This window comes from Amphiprion ocellaris, chromosome 19, assembly GCF_022539595.1.
Source record: "Amphiprion ocellaris isolate individual 3 ecotype Okinawa chromosome 19, ASM2253959v1, whole genome shotgun sequence".
Lineage (NCBI taxonomy): Eukaryota > Metazoa > Chordata > Actinopteri > Pomacentridae > Amphiprion > Amphiprion ocellaris.
The window spans coordinates 4,979,613-5,004,456 of record NC_072784.1 but is presented as its reverse complement, the minus strand read 5'-3'; the positions used below and the strand labels follow the sequence as shown (position 1 = coordinate 5,004,456).

Genomic DNA, 24,844 nt, shown 5'->3' with positions numbered 1-24,844 from the left:
TATAGATTATAACTCTGAGTCTGACAGCTCACCTGTCTGGAGTGAAAAAACAGTGTTACTCAGAGTTGGATTCTGATCAGTTCTGTCACCATGTTGGAGATCATCCATCCATCCATTATCTATACATCATTTAATCCTCATTAGGGTCAGGGGGGCTGGAGTCTATCCCAGCTGACTTAGGGTGAAGGTGGGGGACACCTGGACAGGTAACAGTCTGTTGCAGGGCTGCTTATACAGGAGGCCCTTGGTTTACGACGTCCTCGACTTGCGTTGTTTCGTCGTTACGTTGAAACTGGTAATGTGGAAGTAGTTGCCGACCAGAGTGGACGAATACGTTGTCAAGCGGCACTATAAGACGGCTTTGTTTACATTTTCACAGGTATTTTCCTACCGAGTTATGTTTCAGTGTGAGCTAGTGACTGTTTGTCGTTACTGTAGTTGTACAATGAAGTAAACTGATTGGTATGGTGATGCACGTAACGTCTTTGTTTATATTTCCACCGGAGTTCCGACTTACGGCAAAAATTGGACTCCCTGTACAGACAAGCAAGCACACTCGCATTCACACCTACAGGCAATTTAGAATTGTCAGTTAACCTCAGCATGTTTTTGGACTGTGGGAGGAAGCCGGAGTACCCAGCGAGAACCCACGCATGCACAGGGAGAACATGCAAACTCCATGCAGAAAGATCCCTTGAAATCTGTGACGTGAATCAGGGATCTTCTGGCTGCAAGGCGAAAGTGCTAACCACCAAGACACTGTGCAGCCCATGTTGGAGATCATTTGTAATTAGAATTAATTAATAAAGCTACAGCTGTTTTGCCACATGCGTAATTGAGCTCAGCTTTCTCGCTTTGGAGGCACTTATATGGATCCTGCTGCTGGAATCTAATAAACTAAAAAGCCAATATACTCTGAGGAAGAAGTCCTATAAACAGCTGGAAACAACAAACTAAACCTCTGCTGCTGTTAACGTTTTGGCAAAGCCTAGATCACTTTTATTATTAGGGAGTGTCATTAATCTAGTCTGCTACACACATTCATAAGACTTTTGTTTCAGTGCAGTGAAGTTGTATTTTTATGGACATTTCAGTTTGTAGTAGATGTGGAACTGCAGTGAATAAGGCAAAATTTGACATCCACAAAAAGTGTTCTGTGATTTTGGAGAGGTTTGTATGTGCTCTTTGGCAACTAAATGCCTAGAAACTGCATCTTTTGCACTCTCTGTGATGTTTATGGACCAGTGTAGGTGCTGAAATGTGGAAGAAGCCTCATGTTCACACTCGGTCTGATGTGCAGACAAAAGCCTGTTTGAATGTACAAAGCCCTATTCATATATTTGGAGGCTTCCACTTGTATGGCATGAGAGACAGCCTTGAAAAGCAGGTGTTTCACGCCAACGTGTGAGAGTTTCCAACCCTGCAAATGTGGTCTGTGAGCATAACCAGGTGAGGAATTAGGCCACTGACTTTCTTGTGCTAACTCCAGGCTACATTAGCCTTTAGTGTAGTGAAAAGAATGGCCTCTATGTGAGTGTTTCCCTGCGAACAAATCAATGACTTGAGCCGCTCGCTCAGTGGGTGAGTGTATCCCTGCAGACCGAGAGCTCAACTGAACTGAGAAATAAACAGATCAGAAGTGATTCAGTTCAGTTCGTTCACACAAAGAGTCATTCTTTTGTTTATGTATATTTGACATATATATATACACACACACACACACACACACACACACACACACACACACACACACACACATATAAAATTAAAGACCTCCATCCTCTAAAAATCATGTTTTTTACCTTGTGAACATGACTATATGTATTTTTTATATACTGTAAGGAAGAGGTGACTAGGAAGAAACGTTGTTGAGTTAAAGTCAAGCCATTTTAAGACAGGAAGGGATTATTTACATTGAAAAAAATTCTAAACATATGTTTGGGATGCACAAACGAGTTTTTAAGGGTTAAAGCAATGACCGGAGAAGGACTTGTGGAAGTGACTTCAGTCAGAGTCTCCTCTAAAGAGCTCTACATGAATTCTCATCCAAACCATGGATGCACATTCAGTATTTAATGTTGTTTCAATTTGAGCTCGATTTGTTGGTTGTTTGTCACATTCAACACTGCTTTTCTTCTTGATAGATGACAGTTCATCACAGCAGAGTCCTACACTGTTGCTGCCCCCTAAGAAGAGTGTAAAGGACGAGGACAAGCAGGAACTGGAGAAGGATGGAAAGGTTTTCTTTTTGAGGAGGAGCACCAGGGTTACTGCTGCTCCTGCAGAAATTGACAGTGATGATGATGACGACGACATTGACGAGGAACGTGTGCGACGTTTCCTGTCAGAGGGCATCCTGGATGAAGACAAAGATGAGATTGATGAGGACACAGAGGCACTGAAGAGTGTGGAGAGGAAATGCCCCTACTGCCCCGATCGATTTCATAATGGAATTGGGCTTGCCAATCACGTGAGAGGCCACCTGAACCGGGTGGGCGTCAGCTACAATGTGCGTCACTTCATATCCCCCGAGGAGGTCAACGCGATTGAGAAGAAGTTTTCCTATCAGAAGAAGAAAAAAAAAGGTCAGCAGCTTGTTGCATGCGTGTCTTCGGGCTGTGTAGTTGTCTGTGCAGATTTGCAATCCCCTGCTTTCATTGTCTTTGTTTTAAACCACGCTCAGAATACAGTAATAACTCTGATTATAGACTGTGCAACAATAGCAGAGGCCAAGCTGTAAAGTGTACATTACCCGTAACAACATTCTCTTAACTCCATGATGCATAACATGGGTCAAAAGTGACCCACATTCAATGGAATATGGGTCACTTTTGACTCATGTTGTGCATCAAAGGGTGAAATACCATTTTGAACTCTATCCATCCATGCATTTTTTCTACACCACTTAATCCTCGTTAGGGTTTCTGGGGAGCTAGAGTCTATCCCGCTGATTTAGGGCGAAGATAGGGACCGCCCTGGACAGGTCACCAGTCTATCACAGGGCTACATATACAGACAAACAGTCACACTCGCATTCACACCTATGGACAATTTAGAGTTACCAATTAACCTGAGCATGTTTTTGGGCTGTGGGAAGAAGCTGGAGTACACGTACATGCACAGGGAGAACATGCAGACTCCATGTAGAAAGATCCCGGGAAGGTGGGGATCTTCTAGCTGCAAGGCGAAAGTGCAAACCACCAAGTATACACCGTGTATGTGTTGCATTTTTGTTGACATGCTTGAAACACATAATGCATTTTGAAGCGATTTCCATAATGTAAAGCAATGGCACCAGCCTGATAGTTACGAATACTCAAATTCAAATTATTCAAATTATATAGGAAAAGTAGAAGTTGTGTAAGGAAGACAGTAGTCCAAAAAGTTGACTTTTGCTGCAGTGTGATGCCATCATATACTGTATATAAAGACTATAGAACACAGATCTGTTAGATAAGATCTATGGAAAAAGACAGAACCAAGGGATCGCTTGAGATAGCTTCATTTCTGGGGAGCTGACGTGATGTCCGTCATTGTATACAGTCTGTGATACGAGTACACATTTCTGATGGACTATTTCATACACAAAATATCATTTTTATACTGTGTACCTTGGAATCTGTGAAGAGATCAAATAGCTGCTGGCACAATAACTGTTTAAAGTTACACACCTGTTAATGCATTTAAAACTGCTGTCATGTTTTGGTGACTGATTAACGTCCTAGATTGTATTTTTACTGTCTTACTGGTACGTTTCAGACTGGAATTGCTTTTCATTACATTCAGTGTGAATGTGTGCACGAATTTTACTCTCCTTCCAGTAGTTGTGAAGACGTTTCACTCAAAAGCACAAATGTTAAGCTGCAAGTGGTGCTTGATGGTCAATAGGATTCATCCTCTGGGTACCATGACTGTAAGTTTCCTGACCATCCATCCAACAAAGTCGTAAACCGACCGACCCGACAGATCAACTTGCAATCCTCAATCGCACTTTGCAAGAACATGCTACCTTCATTTAAGGTCCTACAGAAAGGTTGGAAACCACTGGAGTCCTGCATCTAAACATCCGCTATCTTCTCTCCTCAGTTGCCAACTTCGACCCAGACACCTTCAGCGTGATGCACTGCGAGTTCTGCAGCGCCGGCTTCGACACCCGGGCCGGCCTGTCCAGCCATGCCCGGGCCCACCTGCGAGACTTTGGCATCACCAACTGGGACGTCACCATCTCCCCCATCCACATCCTGAGGGAGCTGTTCTCCAGCAGGCCCGACCTGGTGATCCCCACGGCTCCCCCTCGGAGCCTGGGCTCTCCTGAGGAAGAAGAGGAGGACGAAGAGGAAGAAGAGGAAGAGGAGGAAGAGGAGAAAGAGTTTGACAAGGAAGGGGAGGGAATCATTGAGGTGAAGCTGGAGGGGGAGACGAGTGAGAGTGCTGCTGTTGCTGATGCACTGCCTTCAGCATCTCTACAGTGGAAGAAGAAAGAGGAGCGTGGAGGTAAGTTTAGATTGATTTTCTGACTTTTAAAAGGGGGGGATTGCATGAGACTTTTTGGTTGTTTTTGCTGTGTTGATGGATTTGATTAGCTGGGGATCCTGGCAGCGTTTGGAGTTGTGATTATGGGAAGAGTGAGGTGGAGAAATGGGACTTAAGAGGCTTGTCAGGGGTTGTTTGAGGATGTCTGGTTGCTTTTTCTTACTCCCAAAATATTATCATAATGATAATAAAAATTACCCGCTGTGTGTGAAGTGATGGAATAATTAATAAGTGTGTGTTGAAGAGAGTGAGAGTGAGAGTCCCTGATGCCCATGGTTGATGTGGCATTCATCCCAACCTCCGCCTCCACTCGATTGGTCACGCCTTAGCTTAGCGGTGCATATGGGGGCAAAATGGCTGCTTCCACCTCCCCGCAGACCCAAACAATAGCGGAGAAACTGTCTGGCTTCAGCTGCCGGGAGTCCGATGCACTGCGGCTGCGGACCGGTGAGTAAACCCGCGCGCTGCTAATAATTCCTGAGCAACCGCGTGCACCCCAGTCGGATCGCACGAGCGCGGCGTCTCTCTCTCGCGCCGCACGTCTCTCTCGCGCCGCATCTTTTCCCACTTTTCCCTTGTTGTATCCGGAACAGAACTGCCATTAAAAAAAAAAAACTCTTTATTAAAGCAAAACGAGCACCATGACATGCATGTCAAAAGCTCATTGTCATAAACTGGAGGCTCATTTTCTCCCTCCCTCCTCTCTCCCTCTCATATTCCAGTTTTTTTTTAGAATATATATATATAATTGTCTCCTATGACGTCCAGTATTCTCACCGCCGCTGCTGCAGGATCTCTAAAATTACCTACAGTTGCCCAATCCTCGCCATTTTACTTTGCTTTGATTTTTGATAGAGGACACGCTGTGCTTTCATTTGTGCCACTGAACTGACATTAGCTCGAGGGTGAACGCGGTAACTTTTGCGAAAGTAATCAGTAATCCTATTACAACTTATCAACCAAGTAGAATCCAAGTTTCTTTTTTTTCTTCCTCCACTCGAATCTGCTGCTGCTGCTTCTACTACTTCTTCTTCGCCGATCCGTTTCTTTCTTTCTTTCCCGCTCCTCCTCTTCCTAGATGATTGATTGATTATTTCGTATTGTTCCTCGCTCCCTTAATAAACGGTGTTATAACGCTGCGCTCCGAGGTGTCACATCGCCGCTCTTTTACAGTCAAGAGATGAACTGACAAGCGCAGAGCCGCCCACCAGACAAAAAGCATTGTCTGTCTCCACGTCTCTTTTGATTTACCGATTTGTCGCAGAAAATGGCACTTTTGTCCCAGGAATGCCTGACTGCGGGGAAGCGAGACTGCCGTGTTTGTTTCATACACTAGTGCAATTATGACTTTGTGACAGGAATTCATCACTTGAGTCATTTTTCATGCAGATTTCAGCCCTAAAAGAGGACGTTTGTAGTGCTCTGCCATTACAAGGACTGAGAAATTACATGCAGTGAGCTGAGGAGCACTGTGCACATATATGCTTTGAGAAGCTCTTGGGGATTTTTTTTTTTTTTTTTTTTACATGTATGTGAGGCATCATTTCTCACTGTTTTAGTGTTAATTACCCTAATTAAGGTGGCATTCCTGCACTGACTGGTTGTGTTGTGGTATTTTTTTAGGTGACGATGATGAGGAGGCAGCCGAGGAAGACGACGACGATGATGATGATGATGACGAGGAGGACTTGCAGCTTTCGGCTCTGAGCTCGAGTCCCGGGAAACCAGGCAACACAGACAGCCTCTCTCCCGGGGAGGATGCAGACGCCAAGGGTGAGGCGGGGATGTGTATGTGGGGAATGCTTGACCCCCAGAGTGTTGACAAGGGATCGGATTTGCCACAGCCGATCCTTATCGCAGCTGTCAGTGGGGGGAAATTGTAAAAGTGACCTCGGGTCGTGGAGACACTACACCCCCACCACCACCACCCCGAGGGAAATCCTCAGAGGTAGACAAATGCATTTAGGGGCTAATATGAGCACCTCTAGCACCGTGCCGGTGTTACTGCAGGCTGGGTGAAGATGTAGACAGGGAGGGTAAGTGAGGTGAGGGGTCTGCTGGGATATCTGTGGCCTCTGGAAGAACCTGAGCCACCTGCTGTGGATGGAGATAGTTTAAATAAAGGAAGGAGGCGTTAATAGTGAGCTGCATGATATCTTTCTTTCCACGCGTGCTGCAATACAAAGACACGGGAGCACATCACTCCAGTTGTAGCCTTATTCCACTGACTTCCTGTGTATTTTAGAATTGTTTTTAAGATTTTATTGCTTGTTTTTAAGGTGTTAAACGGGCCGGCACCTTCTTATTGATATGAGCTTTTAACCGTCCATGCTCCAGTTTCATCGCTGAGGTCGGCCAATCAGATGGTCCTTAACCCTGGTGTCGTCCTGCGGGTCAAATTTTAATGATTGAAAATGTGGAAAAAAATATATTTTCACGGTGAAACTTCTGATGTCCACATTTTCAACATTTTTGGGAAATCTTTGAACAGTTTTTGGTGGAAAAAAAGAAATGTTAAAAATGTTTCTTAAGAACATTCACATAAAAATCAACCAAAATCCAGCGAATTTCGCTGGATTTTGGTTGATTTTTATGTGAATGTTCTTAAAGAAAGTATTAGAAGTTTTACTGATATATATGTAGTCACTAGATATTTTTAGGTTTTTTTGGAAGCTTTTTACTCTTTTTTGAAAATATTTATGAGAATTTTCTTGCAAAATTTGTTTTTTGAAACATTTTTTTAAAATAAAATTTTTAAGGGATACGTTTAAGGTATTATTGGAATTTTCTTCTTGAATTTTCAGAAATTTGGGGATTTTTTTCAGACAAGGAAACAATATTTTTTGGTGCCCATAAATGAAGACAACAGGAGGGTTAAAGTTCCTGGATCCAGGCTCAGCAACAGAGGTGACCAAGCCTTTTCTGTGGTTGCACCTGTTTGCCTGTGCAGATAAGAACCGCTCGGTCTCTTGATACCTTCAAATGTCTACTGAAGAAACACGTGCTCTCTGGCTTTCAGTTGTAGCTGACACCTGATATATGGCATTGTTCATCCTGCTCACTATATTTCCTTGCAGATTTCACCTTGTCTATTTCTGATCTGTAAAGCACTTTGGTCAACCTTGGTTGTTTTTTAAAATGTGCTATATAAATGTAATTGACTTGACTTGCAATGTGAACATTTTGCACAGTAATTCTAACTAGATTACTTGAATAACTGTATTTGGAAAGAGTTCATCATTCTAGAAAAGTGCCGAGTTTTTGCTGCAAAGTACATATGTATAGGTTAAAAAAATGGAGAAATGATTCAAGAGTTTTTTATTTGTCACTTCTCGTACAGTATATGCTGTGAAATGCAAGGCGACTGTTCTCAAGGCTGTGCAATAACAATAAGACTTTAGAAAAAAATGAGAAAAAAGTCATAATTGTATAAATAATGAGGTGGAGATCTTGCGGTGCGGTGTATGTTGTGCGAGAGTGCAGTTTTATATGTGTGTTGTTATGTTTGTTATGCATCAGAGCGTGGGTGGGTGTGTGTGTGCATAGACCTACATGTTATTTACTTATTTACATTAGTCCAGTGCACGTTTTACTGGGAAGATTTTGTAGATACAAACCTTTTTCATATGGTGTAACACTGCCAAACCAGACTGCTCAGTGTTGGAAAAAGATATTGCGCTATTTAGTCTTTCTACGATATATATTGTGGCATGAAACATGGAAATATAGAATGGTTCTAACTTACCAACTGCAAGATGTCCACTTTCGCCGACGCTTTCAACGCGTTTGTGGCGTTCTTACTTTTATGATCATGTGGAAACAACAGTGTCAGCTGGAAGCCCTCATTATTTAAGTGGACTGTGAGACGTATGTAGGACTCCGTCGTCCTGCTGGACCACAAGTCTTCTTTGTAGCTGCATAATATTCCACTTGTGGAATATTATGCGGCCCTGTTTCAACTTGTGTCTTGCATTTTTCATACAGCTCAGTGATGATAACTTGAGATAGATAGGTGGGTGATGGTGTTACGGACTGGATCATGTTTTTAAGAGCCTGTTTAGTAACAGTGTTAATTGTTGTCATGTACATTGCCGTTCAAAAGTTAGGGGTCACCTAGAAGTGTCCTTACTTTTGAAAGAAAAACATTTTTTTTCAATGATGATAACATTAAATTAAACAGTTTAGACATTGTTAATGTGGTAAATGACTATTCTAACTGGAAACTGCAGATTTTTTATGGAATATCTACATAGGGATACGTCACTCCTGTGTTCTAATGTTACATTGTGTTAGCTAAAAAGGCTAATTGATGATTAGAAAACCCTTGTGCAGTTATGTTAGCACAAAAAATGAGTAAAAGTCTTCCAAAAAAATCCTAAAAATATCTAAAGTGATTACATATATATCAGTAAAACTTGTAATGTTTTCTTTAAGAACATTCACAAAAAAATCAATCAAAATCCAGTGAATTTTGCTGGATTTTGGTTGATTTTTTTTTTGTGAATGTTCTTAAGAAACATTTTTAACATTTCTTTTTTTTCCACCAAAACATGTTCCAAAATTTCCCAAAAATGTTGAAAATGTAGACATCAAAAGTTTCACTGTGAAAATATGATTTTTTCCACATTTTCAAACTTTAAAACGGGTGAATTTTGACCCGCAGGACGACACGAGGGTTAATATGTATACAATGTTATTTATGAAACAGTCGGAAAATGTCTTATCTTTTTCTTCTCCCTTTTTGCAGTCCACAACTTGAAGTGCGAGGTGTGTGACGCTCAGTTTGAGACCAGGCGTGGACTCTCCAGCCACGCCCGCTCTCACCTGCGCCAGCTGGGCATCACCGTCTCCGAGAGCAGCGGGGCGCCCATCGCCCTCCTCTACCAAATCTCCAAGGAGCGAGACGTGGACAGCAAACTAAGCTCGCCACTTCTGGAGCCGCTCGCAGCCAAGAGCTCCCCCCCGTCTATTTCCCTGAAAGATGAGGAGCTAGACGACATGGACTTGGACGAGAAACCCATCCCCCTCTCCATCCTGGCCAAAGCAGCGAAAGCAGTGCCACCCTCTTCCTCCTCGACGCCCACACCTTCTCCCGGTGCCTCTCCAGCTCCGTCTCACTCTGGCTCCCCTTCCTCAGTGGTAAAGAAAGCCCCCATTTCCTCTTTGCTGCCCGTGTCTTCGCCCTTGCGCTCCCCGGAGCACAAGGCTGGGGGAATGAAAAGCTTGACCAACCTCTCGGCCCCTTCCACCATCACAACAGCCAAACCCCTCTGGGCACCGCAGGAGAATGACGCTCCTCTCAACCTCAGTAAGTGGCGCTGCCCTCACTGAAGTCTATTTCCACTAACTGTTCATTGTTCTTGTGTGTCTTATGTCACTTATTTCTCCTTCATTTGCAGCTCTGGAGGTAGACCCCAACAAGGACATTGTTTGTCAGCTGTGCGGCGCCTGGTTCGAGACCCGGAAAGGCCTATCAAGCCACGCACGAGCCCACCTGCGGCACTTTGGGGTGGAGTACTCTGAATCCAAGGGCTCTCCCATCGACCTCCTGAATCAGCTCATCGATACCGACGACTTCAAGCACAAAGCCAGTGCGCTGCAGCTCAACAGCCCCACGGAGCCGCGGGGTCTCACCACCACCACCACCACTCTGTCCTCCCCAAAGCAATCCATGCTGACGCTCTCTTCCTCTTCCTCTTCATCACTCCTCTACAAGGTGACCACAACCGGGAGCGGGTCAACATCCAAAGCTACCTCTTCCTCTGCCTCCTCGTTACTTGGCCCACCTGCCAAGCGTGTCAAGTCCTCTTCCATGCAGGTCTTCCGCCTCAGTAGTGGGGAGCTCATGGCACTTCCACACAGTGAGTGTTGCTCAAAAGGATTTCCTGGGTCAATATTTAGTCGCGGGACTTTTTGTAATATCGTTGTCAGGTATCATAGTTGACATTTTTGCTGTTTTCAGGCCTAAAATCAACACGGCAGCCTATAAGTCTTTGATTATAATGAACATAAAAAAATATTTTTTTTACTTCTAATTAAAATGCATGCAAGACATATCCCATGGACTTCAAAAGTCCCTCAATTATATATTGACCCTCCTGTTGTCTAATATGATAAATCCTCCATATGAAATGGGACTTAACTGTAGTAAATATATGATTTGATGAAGTAAAATGCTTTTATCTTCTTTTCTCTTAGGTGAACCTCCAAAGGAAATAGGCTGTGAATTCTGCGGGGAGTATTTTGAGAATCGCAAAGGGCTTTCCAGTCACGCCCGCTCCCACCTGCGCCAGATGGGCATCACCGAGTGGTCCGTCAACGGCTCCCCGATCGACACCCTGAGGGAGATCATTACAAGACGGGGCCTGCCTTGCGCCCTTCCTGTAAAACCTCTCAAAACCCCTCCTCCATCCTCCCCAGGACCCCCTCGTTCCCCTCTGTCGGCCTCCTCGTCTCCCTCAGCCACCCTCCTCAGTCGCCTACCCTTCGCGTTCGCCCGGCCCTCCAGTCCCGCTCAGTCTGCGGCGTCCAAGTCAAGCTCGGCTCCACCGTCGTCCCCGAGTGGGCAGATTCTCAAGATGAAACCGGAGCCGGTACAGCTGGAGGTCACCGCACCTGGAACTGTTGGGAGATCTGGAGGCTTTTCTGCTGAATCTCTCAACTCCAGCTGGAGCAGCTCTGACAACGTGTTCCCACTCAACTTAGGTAACTTGAATTCAGTTTTATTTTTAGTGCTTATGTAGCAATTCAAAAGGAGTATTGTGACATTTCAGGAACTGTATTTATTTACCTTCTTGCTGAGTTAGATGAGAAGGTGAATACCAGTCATTTCTGTACCAGCAACAAGCTTTTGAGGACTTCTAAAGCTCTTCAACCAACATGTTATATCTTGTTTGTTTAATTTTGAATTAGCTGCAGTGCGCGAGGGTATGTTCTGAGCTATTTCTTGGCTAGGACCAGTTTCCAGGCAGCCAGCAGCAACTTGGTCGCAGCCAAGAAATAATCCTGTACATAACCCAGCATAAAACCATCATTTTGCACTTATGTTTTTGCACAAGTTTTAAAAAAACAAGACATACCATGTTGATTAGGGAGCTTTAGAGGTGCTGTTAGGCAGATTTTGTTACGTTTGTACAGAGCCAGGCTAAATGCTGCACTTTGTTTTCAGTCTTTGTGCTGAGTTAAAGTTGCTGGTGGCAGCATATACATCCTTTCATGTAACCTCCAACTTTTCTTATATGTAAACTTCCAAAACGTGTAAATTCAGTAACAGATGGAAGGTGGATGGAAAATCATGGTAAAACTAGTAGGGCTGGACCCGAATATCCGGATATCCGAATATTCAGTCGTTATGGTGGTATCCGAGTATTTATTTTGCGATCCGAATATTCGGATCCCCCCCACCCTCACCCCCGTCGGACATTACGAACCGAACCAAATATTCGGATATTCGTCATTAATCGGGCCCGAGTATCCGGAACCCAGAAATTGCTATTTGGGCTAGCCCTAAAAACTAGCATTATAGTGAACGTTTCTCTTGTTCTTTCCTCAGCCATGGCCCATGAAGTGGAGCCTACAAGGGATATCCGCTGCGAGTTCTGTGGGGAATATTTTGAGAATCGCAAAGGGCTCTCCAGCCACGCCCGCTCCCACCTGCGACAGATGGGCATCACCGAGTGGTCCGTCAACGGCTCGCCCATCGACACCCTGAGGGAGGTCATGCACAAGAGAGGGGTGGGCGGCTCCTCTCGCTCAGACCAGGGAGTGAAGAAAGAATCGAGCCAAGGAACCAACAGTCCTCCATGGGAGACCTCGGGAGGCGCCAGCAGCTCCGAGGGTTTGATCGTTTCCGGTTACCAGTCCTCTAAATACCGTAAATCTCCTCTCAGTTTGCTGCAGTCGGGGTCCAGGCTCCATAAGCAGGGTTTGGGGTCCGTGGGCTCATCTGCTACATCGTCTGCAGGGAAGTTTTTCAGGATGTCTCCGCTGGGTAAAAGGCCTTTGTCTGAGGAGGCCCAGTCGGTGGAGGCTGCCCACTCGTCACCACATCAGCTCAAAACTTTCTCGCCCCTTCCACATGATTTCTCCTACAAAAGAAAACCCTCTCCAGACAAGCACGGACACCAAGGTGAGTTTTTTCCAGTTACGCCAAATCCCATCTTTGAGAGAGATCTTCCCTTTACTTCTTACTTGTATATTTCAGATCCCAGTTGTGAACTGTGTGGCTTCTACTTCGAGAACCGTAAGGCTTTAGCCAGCCACGCGCGAGCCCACCTGAGGCAGTTCGGTGTGACTGAGTGGTGTGTAAACGGATCACCTATTGAGACGCTGAGCGCTTGGATGCGCAGCAGGCCTCAGAAGGTGTTGGAGATGCACCGGAGCTACATGCAGGGTAACCGTTCAACCCTCAAGAAGGTGAGGAGAGGCAGTCGGTTGCTGGTAATTCATTCTAGATTACCCTCTCAGGTGTTTTTATTAACAGATCGCACTGTTTGGTTTCATGTTTGGCCGCTGGCGCTTCAGCAAAAATCTATTGTCGCTGCTGTGAGTCGTTTTTTTTCCCTACAGAAAAAAAAGGGAAAATATCAGTGAAAGAACTTGTGCCTCCACAGAAGCTAAACAGATATACAATAAAAGATCATAACCCACTGCGCTGCTCTTCTGACACACTCGCTTTCCTCTCAGTGTCTTTGAATAGGCGTCATGCTTGGAGATCTAACAAGCCTCAGCTGGTGGCACGACAGACATTTTGTGTCTTGGAAAGCTTCAGACGTGTTGTCTCACAGCTTTGAGCCTTACTGTAGATCCTGTGTCTTTACACCCAGCAAAAAAATCACTGTGGGGACAGATGCCAGAACAACTCTGCTATTGACTTGGGTGTTGCCATAGTAACCAGGGTGCCTGGCAGCTTATGTTTCATCTTCAGATAAATTATGGCATGCTGTTGATAGAAGAAAATGTATGTTTTCTTTTCTCTTTTTTTTTTTCCCGCTGCTGAATTAGTTTCTGGTGCATTTGCGTCACAGTCACACCTTTTCCCTGAGCTGTGATGTGACACACATACAGAATGGATTACCTTTTAAATGTCCTTGTAATCATATTGTAAAAGGGGTTTCATCCCGGAGAAGTACACCAAACAAAGAAGTAGGTATTAGACTGCCAGGCTTGTATCTAAGCACCAAGTAGTGAAGGATGCTGTGATTAAAAATTGTGACCATTAATTGATTAGTCAATTAACTAAGCTGATTGTCAAAATGAAGCACTACATTTTGTGGTCTTATGTGATAGTAACCTGAAAACGCTTGTGGTTAAGAACTAGCAGTTGATTTTAGAATGATATCTTGAGCTTTAGGGAACTGTAATCTCCATTTTTCTAAGTTTTATACACCAAAACAATAAGTTGAGAAGATAATGAGCAGATTACGTGATCAAGAAATTAATTGGTCATTAACAGACAGTACTGAAAACTGTCTGTTATAGATTATTTGTGATGTTTTTTCCCACCAGCAATCCCAAACCCAAATGTTTTCAGTTTGGAAATGATATAAAATGGACAAAAAAAAAAAAAAATCACATTTCAGGAAAAAGTTTGTCATTTTTCCTGCTAAATAACTTTAAAGTCAGTTATTAGAATGTTGATTTTCCTTGGTACACTAGTGAGTTCACTAACTTAACCTGTCAAAAGTAGTTTAGCACCATTTATTATTTAGTATAGTTACATCTCAGGTAATGTACAGATGTATTCATATATTAAAACAGACACATATTCCACTGAATATGGGTATCTTTTTACCCATGTTGTGCATCAAAGGGTTAAAGTTCTGCACTCCCACACAGGTGTTTTCGTTCTGGCTAATTAGAAGTCTCCTCAGGGTGGAGCAGAGCTGGAAATTGTGTGATGTGGCCTCACTACTAATAAGAATGATAAAAATGAGCATGGAAGGTGTCCATCAACCTGAATCCTGAGTGGGGTAAATAATAACAGGACATTGTTTCATATACACACCTTTCTTAGTTTGTTCCATTTCCAGTTTTGTCTCTCAGCTTCTGGTTGCTGTTGTTGGCTATAATAAATATAAATACCCCCACAGCACAGATGTTAGGTTAAATTACATGTGGTGATTATTAGATTAAAATTAGCTGACTGTGTGTTGCTACAGCAGCTTAATGTTTCTGTGATTATGTGGGCAATCCAAGTGTTTTAGTAGAACTGGACACTGTCTTTTTGTTGAAGATTTTTCACCTATTATCTAGAAGGCTGTCTCAGTACTCAGCTATTTATTCTCACCCCAAACCACATGGCTACTGGCCAGGACTCACATGACTCAAGGTGTGAATGGTGGGCTTCCTTGACTCCTCTCTCAAACCATCTGTCTCCTTTGTCCTGCATTGCTGTCCTCTGAGGAGCATTCCTTATCCTTTATATGCAGGTGGACTGTTAAGTCTTGTTGTGAGAAGCTGTCACCCATTTGTTATGCCATGCAGCTGTGGAGCTGTGGTTTGATCTCCCCTATATATAGCAGCAGGTCTGTGCCGTCCTCACTGCACTGGACAGCGTATACATTGTTCAGCTTGTGTGTTTGGGTGTTTTATCTTGAACTACTTTTTGTCTTGCCATCACTAAACCAGGAGGACTTAAGTTTTTTGGTCTGGAAGCTGATTTTTTAGCACGAGATACAACATATCCGATAGCTGAGGTCATGTGCATACCATAATGGTGCATGCACCCTTTGTGACAGATCCCAGACCAGAGTATTTGCAGCAAGTCACTCCCCTACTCTCTCTCTCCAACTAATATAGGCTTAAAAATACATTTAAAAACATTCAAACACATCTTTTCACCCATCTACTTACTCTGTGAGGCGATAATAACCACATGCCATCGGAAAGTGGAGTGTGGACTGTCACCAACCCAGTGAACAAAAGTCTGTATTAGCACATGTTTCACACCCACACTCAGACAACTTCTGTTATGATATCTTGTTTTCACGAACAGATGTAAACCACAAACAGCACAATTATGACCATGACTATTAAAACCAACACGAGTAAGGTAGCTGGTGTGGGCGCTGTGTGGGAAAACTGATTTAATTAGTAAATAGTGGTTGATTGTCAGACTGCTGTGGCAGCCCTTAATGCTATGAATTATACTATAAAACATGCAGCTGAAATGCATAGGATAGTTGTTTTATGCAAAAGCTCAGGCACCAATAAGCAATATTTAGTTCATTTCTTCAGTAAAATAAATTAAATACAAGCCCCTCAGTGAATCTATATTAAAAGTGGCATTAAATGTATTACAGTGGAAGCTCCAAAATAGAAAATAGTCAAACAGTATTCGTGGCATGTGGAAAAGCTTGGGCCCCGTTCAGCGTCAGTACTTAGTCACACCCTTTTGCCAGATATCACAGCTTTCAAACGCTGTTCGTAGCCAGTTAAGAATCTTTCTATCCTTGCAGATCATTTCAACTTCGGAGATATTTTTAGATAATGTTGTGCACACAAGCATGTCAGATTTTCTCTTTTTTCACTCTGGTCTTTATTCCCTTTATACATACAAAAGGGGAACAAAGCGGAGCACAGAAAAACATGTAACTGCAAAGAGAGTTCACAGTACTGACAAACTGTAGCATATAAATCTACATTATTACCAGTAAAACCATACAGTACTGGTGCCCGTCTGATTTTCAATCACGTTCAAGTTAGAGGACTATAAGGGCCTCTCCAAAAAAGCTTCAGCTTGTGTTTCTTGAAGTAGGTCACGGTGGATTTTGAGGGCTGCTTGGGCTCATTGTCCTCTTGTAGGAGCCAGCCTCTTTTCATTTTCTGTGTCTTGACTGACTGTGTGACATTTGCAGCCAGAAATTTGCTGATATTCGGTGGAATGTGCAGTGTTTGCCTTTCTGCCCGGCAGACGTGCAGTTTCCTTGGACACCTCTTATTCTGGCCTTCACATTTCTACACAAATGCAACTCTTTTCCTGACAGCAGTGATATAATTGCACTTAAAAAGTTTAACATTTGGAGAAAGGTGCCTTTTTGTGTGTTGTATTCACTCCGAAAAATCAGTAAAATATGTAACGTGTCCAGAGTTGCCCAAATGTACAGACTGTAAGGCTGGAGCCAACAACCAGTTAGCTCAGCTTAACTGGTTTTATGGGGATTATGTACCACAGTATTTCTTGGACAGTAGCTGCCACACAGACACACTCCAACACACATCTGTTTTGAATCAGCGTCTGTAGTTTCGATTAAAAAAAATCAACAAAATATGTACTTCGGCCATTACAACTGTAATTTTGCAGAGATTTGTCTGTAAAACAGTCCGGTGCGCCTCAATTGCAGGAACAATGACTTTTTCTTCTGCAAAAACAATCTCAGCTCAGGGTCCAGTTCCTTTCTGTGAAGCTTCCAAATGCATCCCATGGTCTCCATGGAGTCAATACATCGATCTGTTAACTGTTATGTGCTCATATGTTAATTATACTCCTACTTAGTGCTTAAAAGGTCAGCAGTAACGGCTGTATGCGGTATGTTGTACAGTATTTATCTGTTCCAGCTGCCTAGAGGATTAACATGATCTTCCAGTTAGATGTGCAGTCCAGACTGTAAGTAGTGTAAGTGTGAGCACAGTTAGACATATTTTGTCCTTCAGGCTCAGTGCTTCAGCACATTCCAGCCGAGTTACGTCAGCAGAGTGGGAGATAAAGGCCCTTTAACACAGTGCCCCTAATTGCACGGGTTCAAAAGTAATAGGTCACTACTAAACGTTTCCCGGGCAGCAGCGTGTCGTTTCGGAGTCGGTTCTAAAGAGCTCACACGTGGATCCGAGCTGAGAGTTGTTATTTAGAATTAAGTGGAGTTTGTCTGTCTGCTTGTTGTCTGTCGCTATAAGGAGTTAAGAGGCGACTGTGCAAGAGAGGAGGGTGAAGCAGACATGAGAGCAGACCATTTGCAAAAACACACAAAACTAGTAGAACAAGTGTTAATGACAGTTTCTGATTCTACACTAAATATCCAGTGTTTTTGTTAATTAAATTAATTTCTTTTAATTCATGTGTCTCTGTCATTAGATTTCCCCTGCATTTTAGGAGGTGTGCGCTAAAATGGTTTTATCTCCCACACAGTTGTTTCAATAATGACACAAACCCTCTGTAATTACAGCTGAATGTGCTGAAGGACAGAGGCCAAAAAACAAAAACTGTGTAGCTGCTTAAATGCTTACAGTCTGGAATGACAATCAAGTCCAGAAACATTAGTCTACAGTGATTTAAAGGGACAGTTTGACTTTCTGTGTTCTAGTATAAAATAATCACAAAACATACAAAGTTAATCAAACAAATACACAGTAATATATTGTTTCAAAGATCTGTTTTATCAGTGGCCTTGATGATATTGTCTGTTAAACAGTATTCTGCAGCAAATTACAAGAATATTTTCACATTATTTACCTTTCTGTCGCAGAGTGGATGAAGAGATTGATACAACTCTAATGTTTATATGCAGCTACACTATAGGACTTCCTCATTTATTACATAATCACAACTATTAGAGCTGACCGCCATCGTTTTGCATAATTATGATATTTTCTATTCACCCGTACAGCTGGATGAAACTAACAAAAATGTCATATTTCAGTCAGTTTATCCACATCTTTTTCTCCCGTTGATGCCTCCGTCCTTTGCTGTGGTTAAATGGCACTAACTGTTTATCCTGAGACACTTATTAGTTGCAAAGCCGAACACCTCAGAACGGCTTGTGGGTGCTTTATGGATTTGAACCCAATGAAAAAACTAGAGCCCAATAACTTGGAGAAGGTGATTTGTCAGGTTTGCAAGAAAAAGGTGGCAATCAAAGACGCTAATACTTAATAATTTGCACTCTTTTTTGTATAGTTTAAAATTTTGAGTGTTACCTTTGGACTGAGCCAGGCTAACTAATCTTTGGTTTTAGTTTTTGTGCGAAAGTAAGCTAATGATTTGCGGACTGTAACTTCATATTTACTATATAGACATGTCTTTAGAGTTTTATGATAAAAAGATATGTTGAAAGAGGTATTTTCTGTTCACCGTATTGTTGAGCTTCTCAGTGACTGCTCTCGTGTCACTGTGTTCCTTGTAGCACCACGGGAAGCACACCAGGACATGTCAGTGTTCCGTTAATATACTGCTGATAGGATGGCTCATTTTTTCCATCTTCCAGAAGAGCAGCTCACCTCTCACTGCGTCACTGGATTCTGATCATGTCCTCCCAATCTCATCGCAGAAGGCCTCCTCTTCCTCCTCCTCCTCCTCTCAGTGGTCTTCTTCTCTGGCTGTCAGCCTGGTGCGGCCACTGAGCCATGAGGTCAGCCAGGGCTCTTCCAAGACCGCAGAGGGAGAAGCCGGTACCAACTTCCAGGCCGTTCCCATCAGAGCCGGTCGGAGCAGTCCCAGCCTCTCGCGGCTCGGCGGCGGCCTCCCGCTTCAAGCACAGGTGGCACGCAGCGAGCTGAACGTCCGCCTGCCCAGAGGTACGTGAGGATAGAGCATATGTTTTGGCTCTAATGCACTCAATTACACTACATACACCTGCATGGATCACATACTGTCGGCTTTATTATTGTTAAGGTGGCCATAAATGGCAATATCAACCCTTTCAGTTCACCATCACTGTGTGTGAATATTTAAAATCAGTTTTGAGTTCACTGTCCATTATAGAAGAAGAAGAAGCCTTTATTTGTCATGAATACATTTTCACAGAATTGTGAATTGGCTTCAGAGTGCAGGATCAGTGTCCCAGGAGCGGGAAGGGTTTCGGTCCTTGCTCAAAGGTCCAATCAATGCAGCATTAGGGTTTGATCCCCGACCTTCTGATCAGTAACCCAGACACTTAATCGTTGCGCCACAACTGCCCCCAGTCTTTTTTTTTTTTTTTTTTTTGAAGAAGAAGACTAATATACTAAAACATTAAATTGAGCACTATATTTAATATAAAAATACACAAAAGTGGTTACATAGTGGTTACACGCAGTACTCCGTCAAGACTGTTCATTCTCTGACCTTGCGCTGAACACAGGTGTGTGTTATCCGTGTGTATGTTATGTACGGATACCGTATCGCGTGACTTAAATATGTAGTGAGCAGCCGGAATTGATGGGACTAAGAAACACCCCCACAATTTAATCAATTGTTCCTTGTATCATTTCCCATAAGTTCGAAGCAGCGGATTTGTAGTAGGATCGCAATCATGTGATCATCAGCAGGCAGCTGAGGTAGCGTTCACTTGTTGTCATAGTTACAGTGACACAGTGCCGCTATCTCAACAGGAAATCTTTAACAAATCCGTAGATCCAGACTGTAAGTTGCATCACTGCCAAAATCTAATCACTTGGTCCTTGTGTCATTTCTGACCTCTGAAAATTTTATCCAAATCCATTTGTTTTTGAGTCATGTTGTGTAGAGACGGAAGGAAGGACTCACGTACGCCGATCGTCACATAACTCCACCATGTTCCTTGGCGGAGTAAATATTCAGCTGGTGTCAACTCATTAAAGATGGAAAATATTCAAGCAAAAAAGCGTATCTTTAAACTTGGTACAGGAACTAATGTCCCCCATAGGAGGAATAACTTTTGCCATCTATTAACATTTCATGTGGCACCACCACCAAATCACAGTTTTTATATTTGCACAATCATTTTGCTTTATGGGGCTGCACAGTGGATCAGTGGTTAGCACCGTCGCCCCACAGCTAGAAGAATATCTGATTCACATTCCAGCCTGGGACCTTTCTGCATGGAGTTTGCATGTTCTCCCTGTGCTGTGTGGGTCCGTCGACATTGCACCTCTTAAACAAGATTGTCATTGTGAAACTTATTTTGTGCAACTTATTTACAAAAACAGCAGCTTCATACTCAGATCTAAAGGATTCTGTCCATATTGTATAATATATGGACGGTCTCTAAAAAATCTTACATAGCGCACTGTAAGCCAACATCCTAATCCAGACATTTTAGTAAATAAACATGTTGCAACCCAACTGTAGAGCCCAAGTTATCATATAGACTAGTAGAAAAATACTTCAGTGTGCTGCTGAAAGACAACCAGCAGCTACTGACAGCCTTTAAGGTGGAATGCCTTCTTGCATGTTCCTTCATGCATGAGTTGACATCGTGAATCAATTGACACGTCTTAAATGTCAATACAACAAGCCTGACCATTTTGTTTTATTGACTGTCTTGCTTGACAGACACTTTTGTGATGGTTGGGTTTTCTAGATCTTAAAAATGTTTATGAATTTCAGCGGGATAATGCAAACTGTGACTGTTGTATTTCCCCACGTTGAGACAAAAGGCCTTGTTTTCGTTTGCTCTGGCAGCACTACACAGCACTACACCTGTGTTTGACATCATGTTCAAGCCTCGGAGCAGTTATGTTGGGCTAACAAGACCAGGCTCCTGTCTATATGAATGAGGAGGGAGTCATAAATGTCAGTTCAGTGACTGACAGGACATAAAACTGCATGTATAGAAGCACCAGTCAAATGTGATTGAAAAGATTTGGTAACTTTGCTGCAAAATAAATCATAAAAAGCATTTTCACCCACTGGGTCTACTTCATGACACCATTCTAACAGCTAGAGGTGGGTAGATCGATCCAAATATGAACAATATCGATACCAGCGTTGGTATTGCTATTGAGCGATACCAGTGTAATAAGATCGATACTTTAGTTACAGTTTCCCTTCTGTATACCAATTACAAAGACTAGCACCGTCTGAGCAGCATCTACCGCAGTCTGTACTGTGAGGCGTTTAGGGAACATCGGTAAATGTAGTGTCTGTTGATAAGCAAATGTTCAGCTAGTGAAGTGTTTCACCTGTAACCAGGAAGGAGTGACGGACTGACAATGTCTGTCAAGCTCATCATTACAAAAGTAACTCTGTGCAAAAAAATTAATGCAAAAATGCATCTTAAAAGAGCATTTCCTATTTCAGTGACAGAAATATTGCACAAATATTGACCAAACTGTCAAAAATGAAAGCTGTTTAAGGAGGTTATCCCTCACTTTGTGATTTCATCGGCAACCCAGAATCTTCCTGGTCTGACCCACAGAAAACCTACCCAGGAATTAGTCTGATTGTTAGCCCTGTAAAGTTCGCTGGATTTTGGTTGATTTTTTTTCTGAATGTTCTTAAGAAAGGTTTCCTGATATATATGTAATCATTTTAGATATATTTAGGATTTTTTTTGGAAGATTTTTACTCATTTTTTGAAAATATTTACAAGAATTTTCTTGCCAAATTTGGGGGATTTTTTAAAAATAAAACTTTCAAGGGAAACTTTAAAGGAATTATTTCCCTGAAGGTTTTGCAAATTTTCAGAAATTTGGGGAATTTTTTTGCTGAATTTTTGTATTTTTTTCAGACAAGGAAACAATATTTTTTGGTGCCTGTAAATGAAGACAACAGGAGGGTTAAGTGGAGTCTCTGCATTATAACGTATACACACAATGTTCACAATAGCTGGCTGAGTAAACCCTGAAAGCCAAATAAAGTCTGTAATGTTAAACAAAAAACAAAAACACTGAGATTGAGATGTTACATCAGGGGAAATAAATGAAATGCTGGAGGCACTGCACCATGCTGGCCTTTTGTTACAGTCACAGTTTTGTCTTTTATCTCTTCGACTTTGAGTTTCATTTGTGTTTTTTTTTCTCTTTTTTATGTCTTTGAAGTGTAAAGAGTCGAAACTGAAACATTTGATGTATTAATATTCGCACAAAATTAACCTTGAAAGCACAACATTAATGCATCTGCTGGGTTTGAAGAAGAAACCTCCCACCTTATCAGCATTCAGCGGCTGAATTCCCTCTACTGACTGATGCGCTGACATACACGGTGTTTTGCTCTGCATCGACCTTCTTTGTTCCCTCCTCCTCCCGCTAAGGTTTTGAGCGTCGGCCCTTGAAGCACCCGTCTTGTCCAGATGGAACGGAGAGGGACAGCGGCCCTCCTAAACCCCCGCGCACAGGCACCGTGCCCGCCCTGGTGCCCAAACCTCCATCCTACCCGCTGGTCAAGCTGGTGGGCAAGTTCTACACCTTGAAGTGCCGGTGAGTGGAACCCGTCTGCTGCTGCCGGGGGCTTTCTTTCCGAGGCCCCAGAGAAAGCATTCAGGCCTCTTACATTAGAATTTTTTGAGACTGTGGCATTAATAGAACAGTCTGGCTAAGTTTTAAATAGTCCCTTAATCCCCGAGCAGCAATCCCTACCTCCACCCCCCACCGAGCCGTACTCCACTTTTAGTTGCTAATGCACTATATTGAGGATAGCGAGCCATTTGGGATTTTCGCGCAACGTGAACGAGCGCTTAAGGTCCGATAAAACCGCAGTACAAAAGTTTTGACGGAATCAGCGGCTCCCGAGGGAAACAAATGCAGCATCAGACTGCGTTTTATGTCTTTGTGTGAGAAGTTGCTCGAGCCACAGTAGATGCTGCAGTAATTTTCTTGATTACTGGTTGCATTATGTGGCCTGATTTCCAGCTTAGGGGGAGACACTACAGGTGAATAGTGCAATCAGCTCACTTAACCAGTTGATTAAAATGAATGCAATAATATGGTGATCTTTTGGATTACATAGTGTGTGTGTCCGTGCGCGTGGCCATGCACGTGAGTGAGCATTATTTTTGATATCTCTTTATATCGCTCCCTACATTACAAAATGCCATCAACAGCCAGAAAAGAAGTCTATATATACATACAGTCATGGAGAAAATGATTAGACCACCCTTGTTTTCTTCAATTTCTTGTTCATTTTAATGCCTGGTACCACTAAAGGTATATTACCTGAAGAATACAGTGAACATGACAAAAAATGCAGCTGATTCCATCATACTTTATGTCCTATTTGACATGCTTAAGCTTCATTGTATTCCAGGGTATATAAGAAGCCATTTCATGTCATAAGCAGCGCTGCACATGCAAAGTCCCAGAGTGGTTTCCTGCTGACATTCAAGCTGTAGCACAACTCAGAAGTTGTCAGCTCTCACATAATGCCTAAAACTAAAGAATTATGTGAAGCTACAAAGGCAGCCATCTTGACACTGCTGGAAATTGGCACGAGTGAGAGACAGGTAGTGAAAAAAACTGAAGATCTTCAAGACAGCCGTTCATTACACCAAGAAAAAACAAACCTAACATGGTGCTACCAAACTGCTAGCTGGTCGCGGCAGGAATCATCTTTCTACCCACCAGATGACCGTCACTCATCCATTCCTGTGTCAGGAATCGTCCTCAGACCTCCAGGGACCTTAAAAATGAGTGAACACTGGAGAAATGGTACTTGTTCAGCAAGGACGGTTCAAAACTGACTTCTTGAAGCTGGTCTGAAGTCACACAGGGCAGGAAGAAGCCCTTCATCAAGGAAAGCAGAGGAAAGCTGGTTACTCTTTGCTGGGATCACAAGGATTGGACTGGTGATGATTGGACTAAGGTTCTCTTCAGGGATGAATCCAATTTTCTGTTGATGTCCACTCCAGCCAACTTACTGGTTAGGAGGAAGCCTGGAGAAGCTACAAACCAGACTGTCTGCCCCTACAGTAAAACATGGGGGTGGATCAGTGACCATCTGGGGTTGTTTCAGTCTCGATGGAACAGGACAAATGAACCAGGTCATGTACAGGGTTACTCTTGAAAACAGTCTTCTTCCATCAGCTGGAAAACTCTTTCCTGCCTCCAATGACTGGATTTTCCAACAAGACAATTCCCCTTGGAGAACCAGAACATTAGAACCATGCCTTGGCTGCTCAATCACCAGATCTAAATCCAACTGAAAACCTGTGGAAAATCATTAAACGCAAAATGGAGAACCACAAGCTCAAACACAAAGCAGATTAGTTAGAATGAGTGCAACAGGAATGGGCTGCTGTGACAGCAGAACAATGTCAGAAGCTGGTGGAGAACAGCCAAGATGCATGGATGCAGTCATCAGAAATAATGATTATGAATCAGTACTAACTACTGTGTGGATCATGGGACTAAAACAGACAGAAAAGAAAACATGGAATCCTAAAAGCTGTTTTTGGCAGAACAATGCCATAGCTATTGATGGAAGAACTTAAGTGATTTTGGTTATTATCAAGAAAAACATGGAAAATGTCTGATATCAGCTCTTAAATTAAACTCTTATGACCTGTTTTTGTTGTTGTCATTATATTTATCCAAACAAATGTACCTTTAGTGGTACCAGGAATTAAAATGAACAAGAAGTTGAAGAAAACTAGGGTGGTCTAATCATTTTTTCCATGACCGTAAATGGCAAAATTTGTGT

At 42.8% G+C, this 24,844-nt stretch overlaps 1 protein-coding gene across 3 annotated transcripts in view; it reads left to right on the top strand.

Moving 5' to 3' along the window:
- Window positions 1-24,844, top strand: part of wizb (WIZ zinc finger b) — a 35,418-nt gene that overhangs the window by 7,388 nt on the left and 3,186 nt on the right. For 2 of the 3 annotated variants that reach the window (XM_035948169.2, XM_035948171.2), the window contains 10 exons: window positions 2,145-2,585; window positions 4,087-4,494; window positions 6,157-6,306; window positions 9,281-9,841; window positions 9,933-10,394; window positions 10,732-11,238; window positions 12,086-12,661; window positions 12,737-12,948; window positions 18,735-19,044; window positions 22,461-22,626. In XM_035948169.2, coding sequence (XP_035804062.2) covers window positions 2,145-2,585; window positions 4,087-4,494; window positions 6,157-6,306; window positions 9,281-9,841; window positions 9,933-10,394; window positions 10,732-11,238; window positions 12,086-12,661; window positions 12,737-12,948; window positions 18,735-19,044; window positions 22,461-22,626 — 3,793 coding nt within the window. The remainder of the gene's footprint in view (window positions 1-2,144; window positions 2,586-4,086; window positions 4,495-6,156; window positions 6,307-9,280; window positions 9,842-9,932; window positions 10,395-10,731; window positions 11,239-12,085; window positions 12,662-12,736; window positions 12,949-18,734; window positions 19,045-22,460; window positions 22,627-24,844) is intronic. The other variant, XM_023270177.3, reaches the window with a different exon arrangement.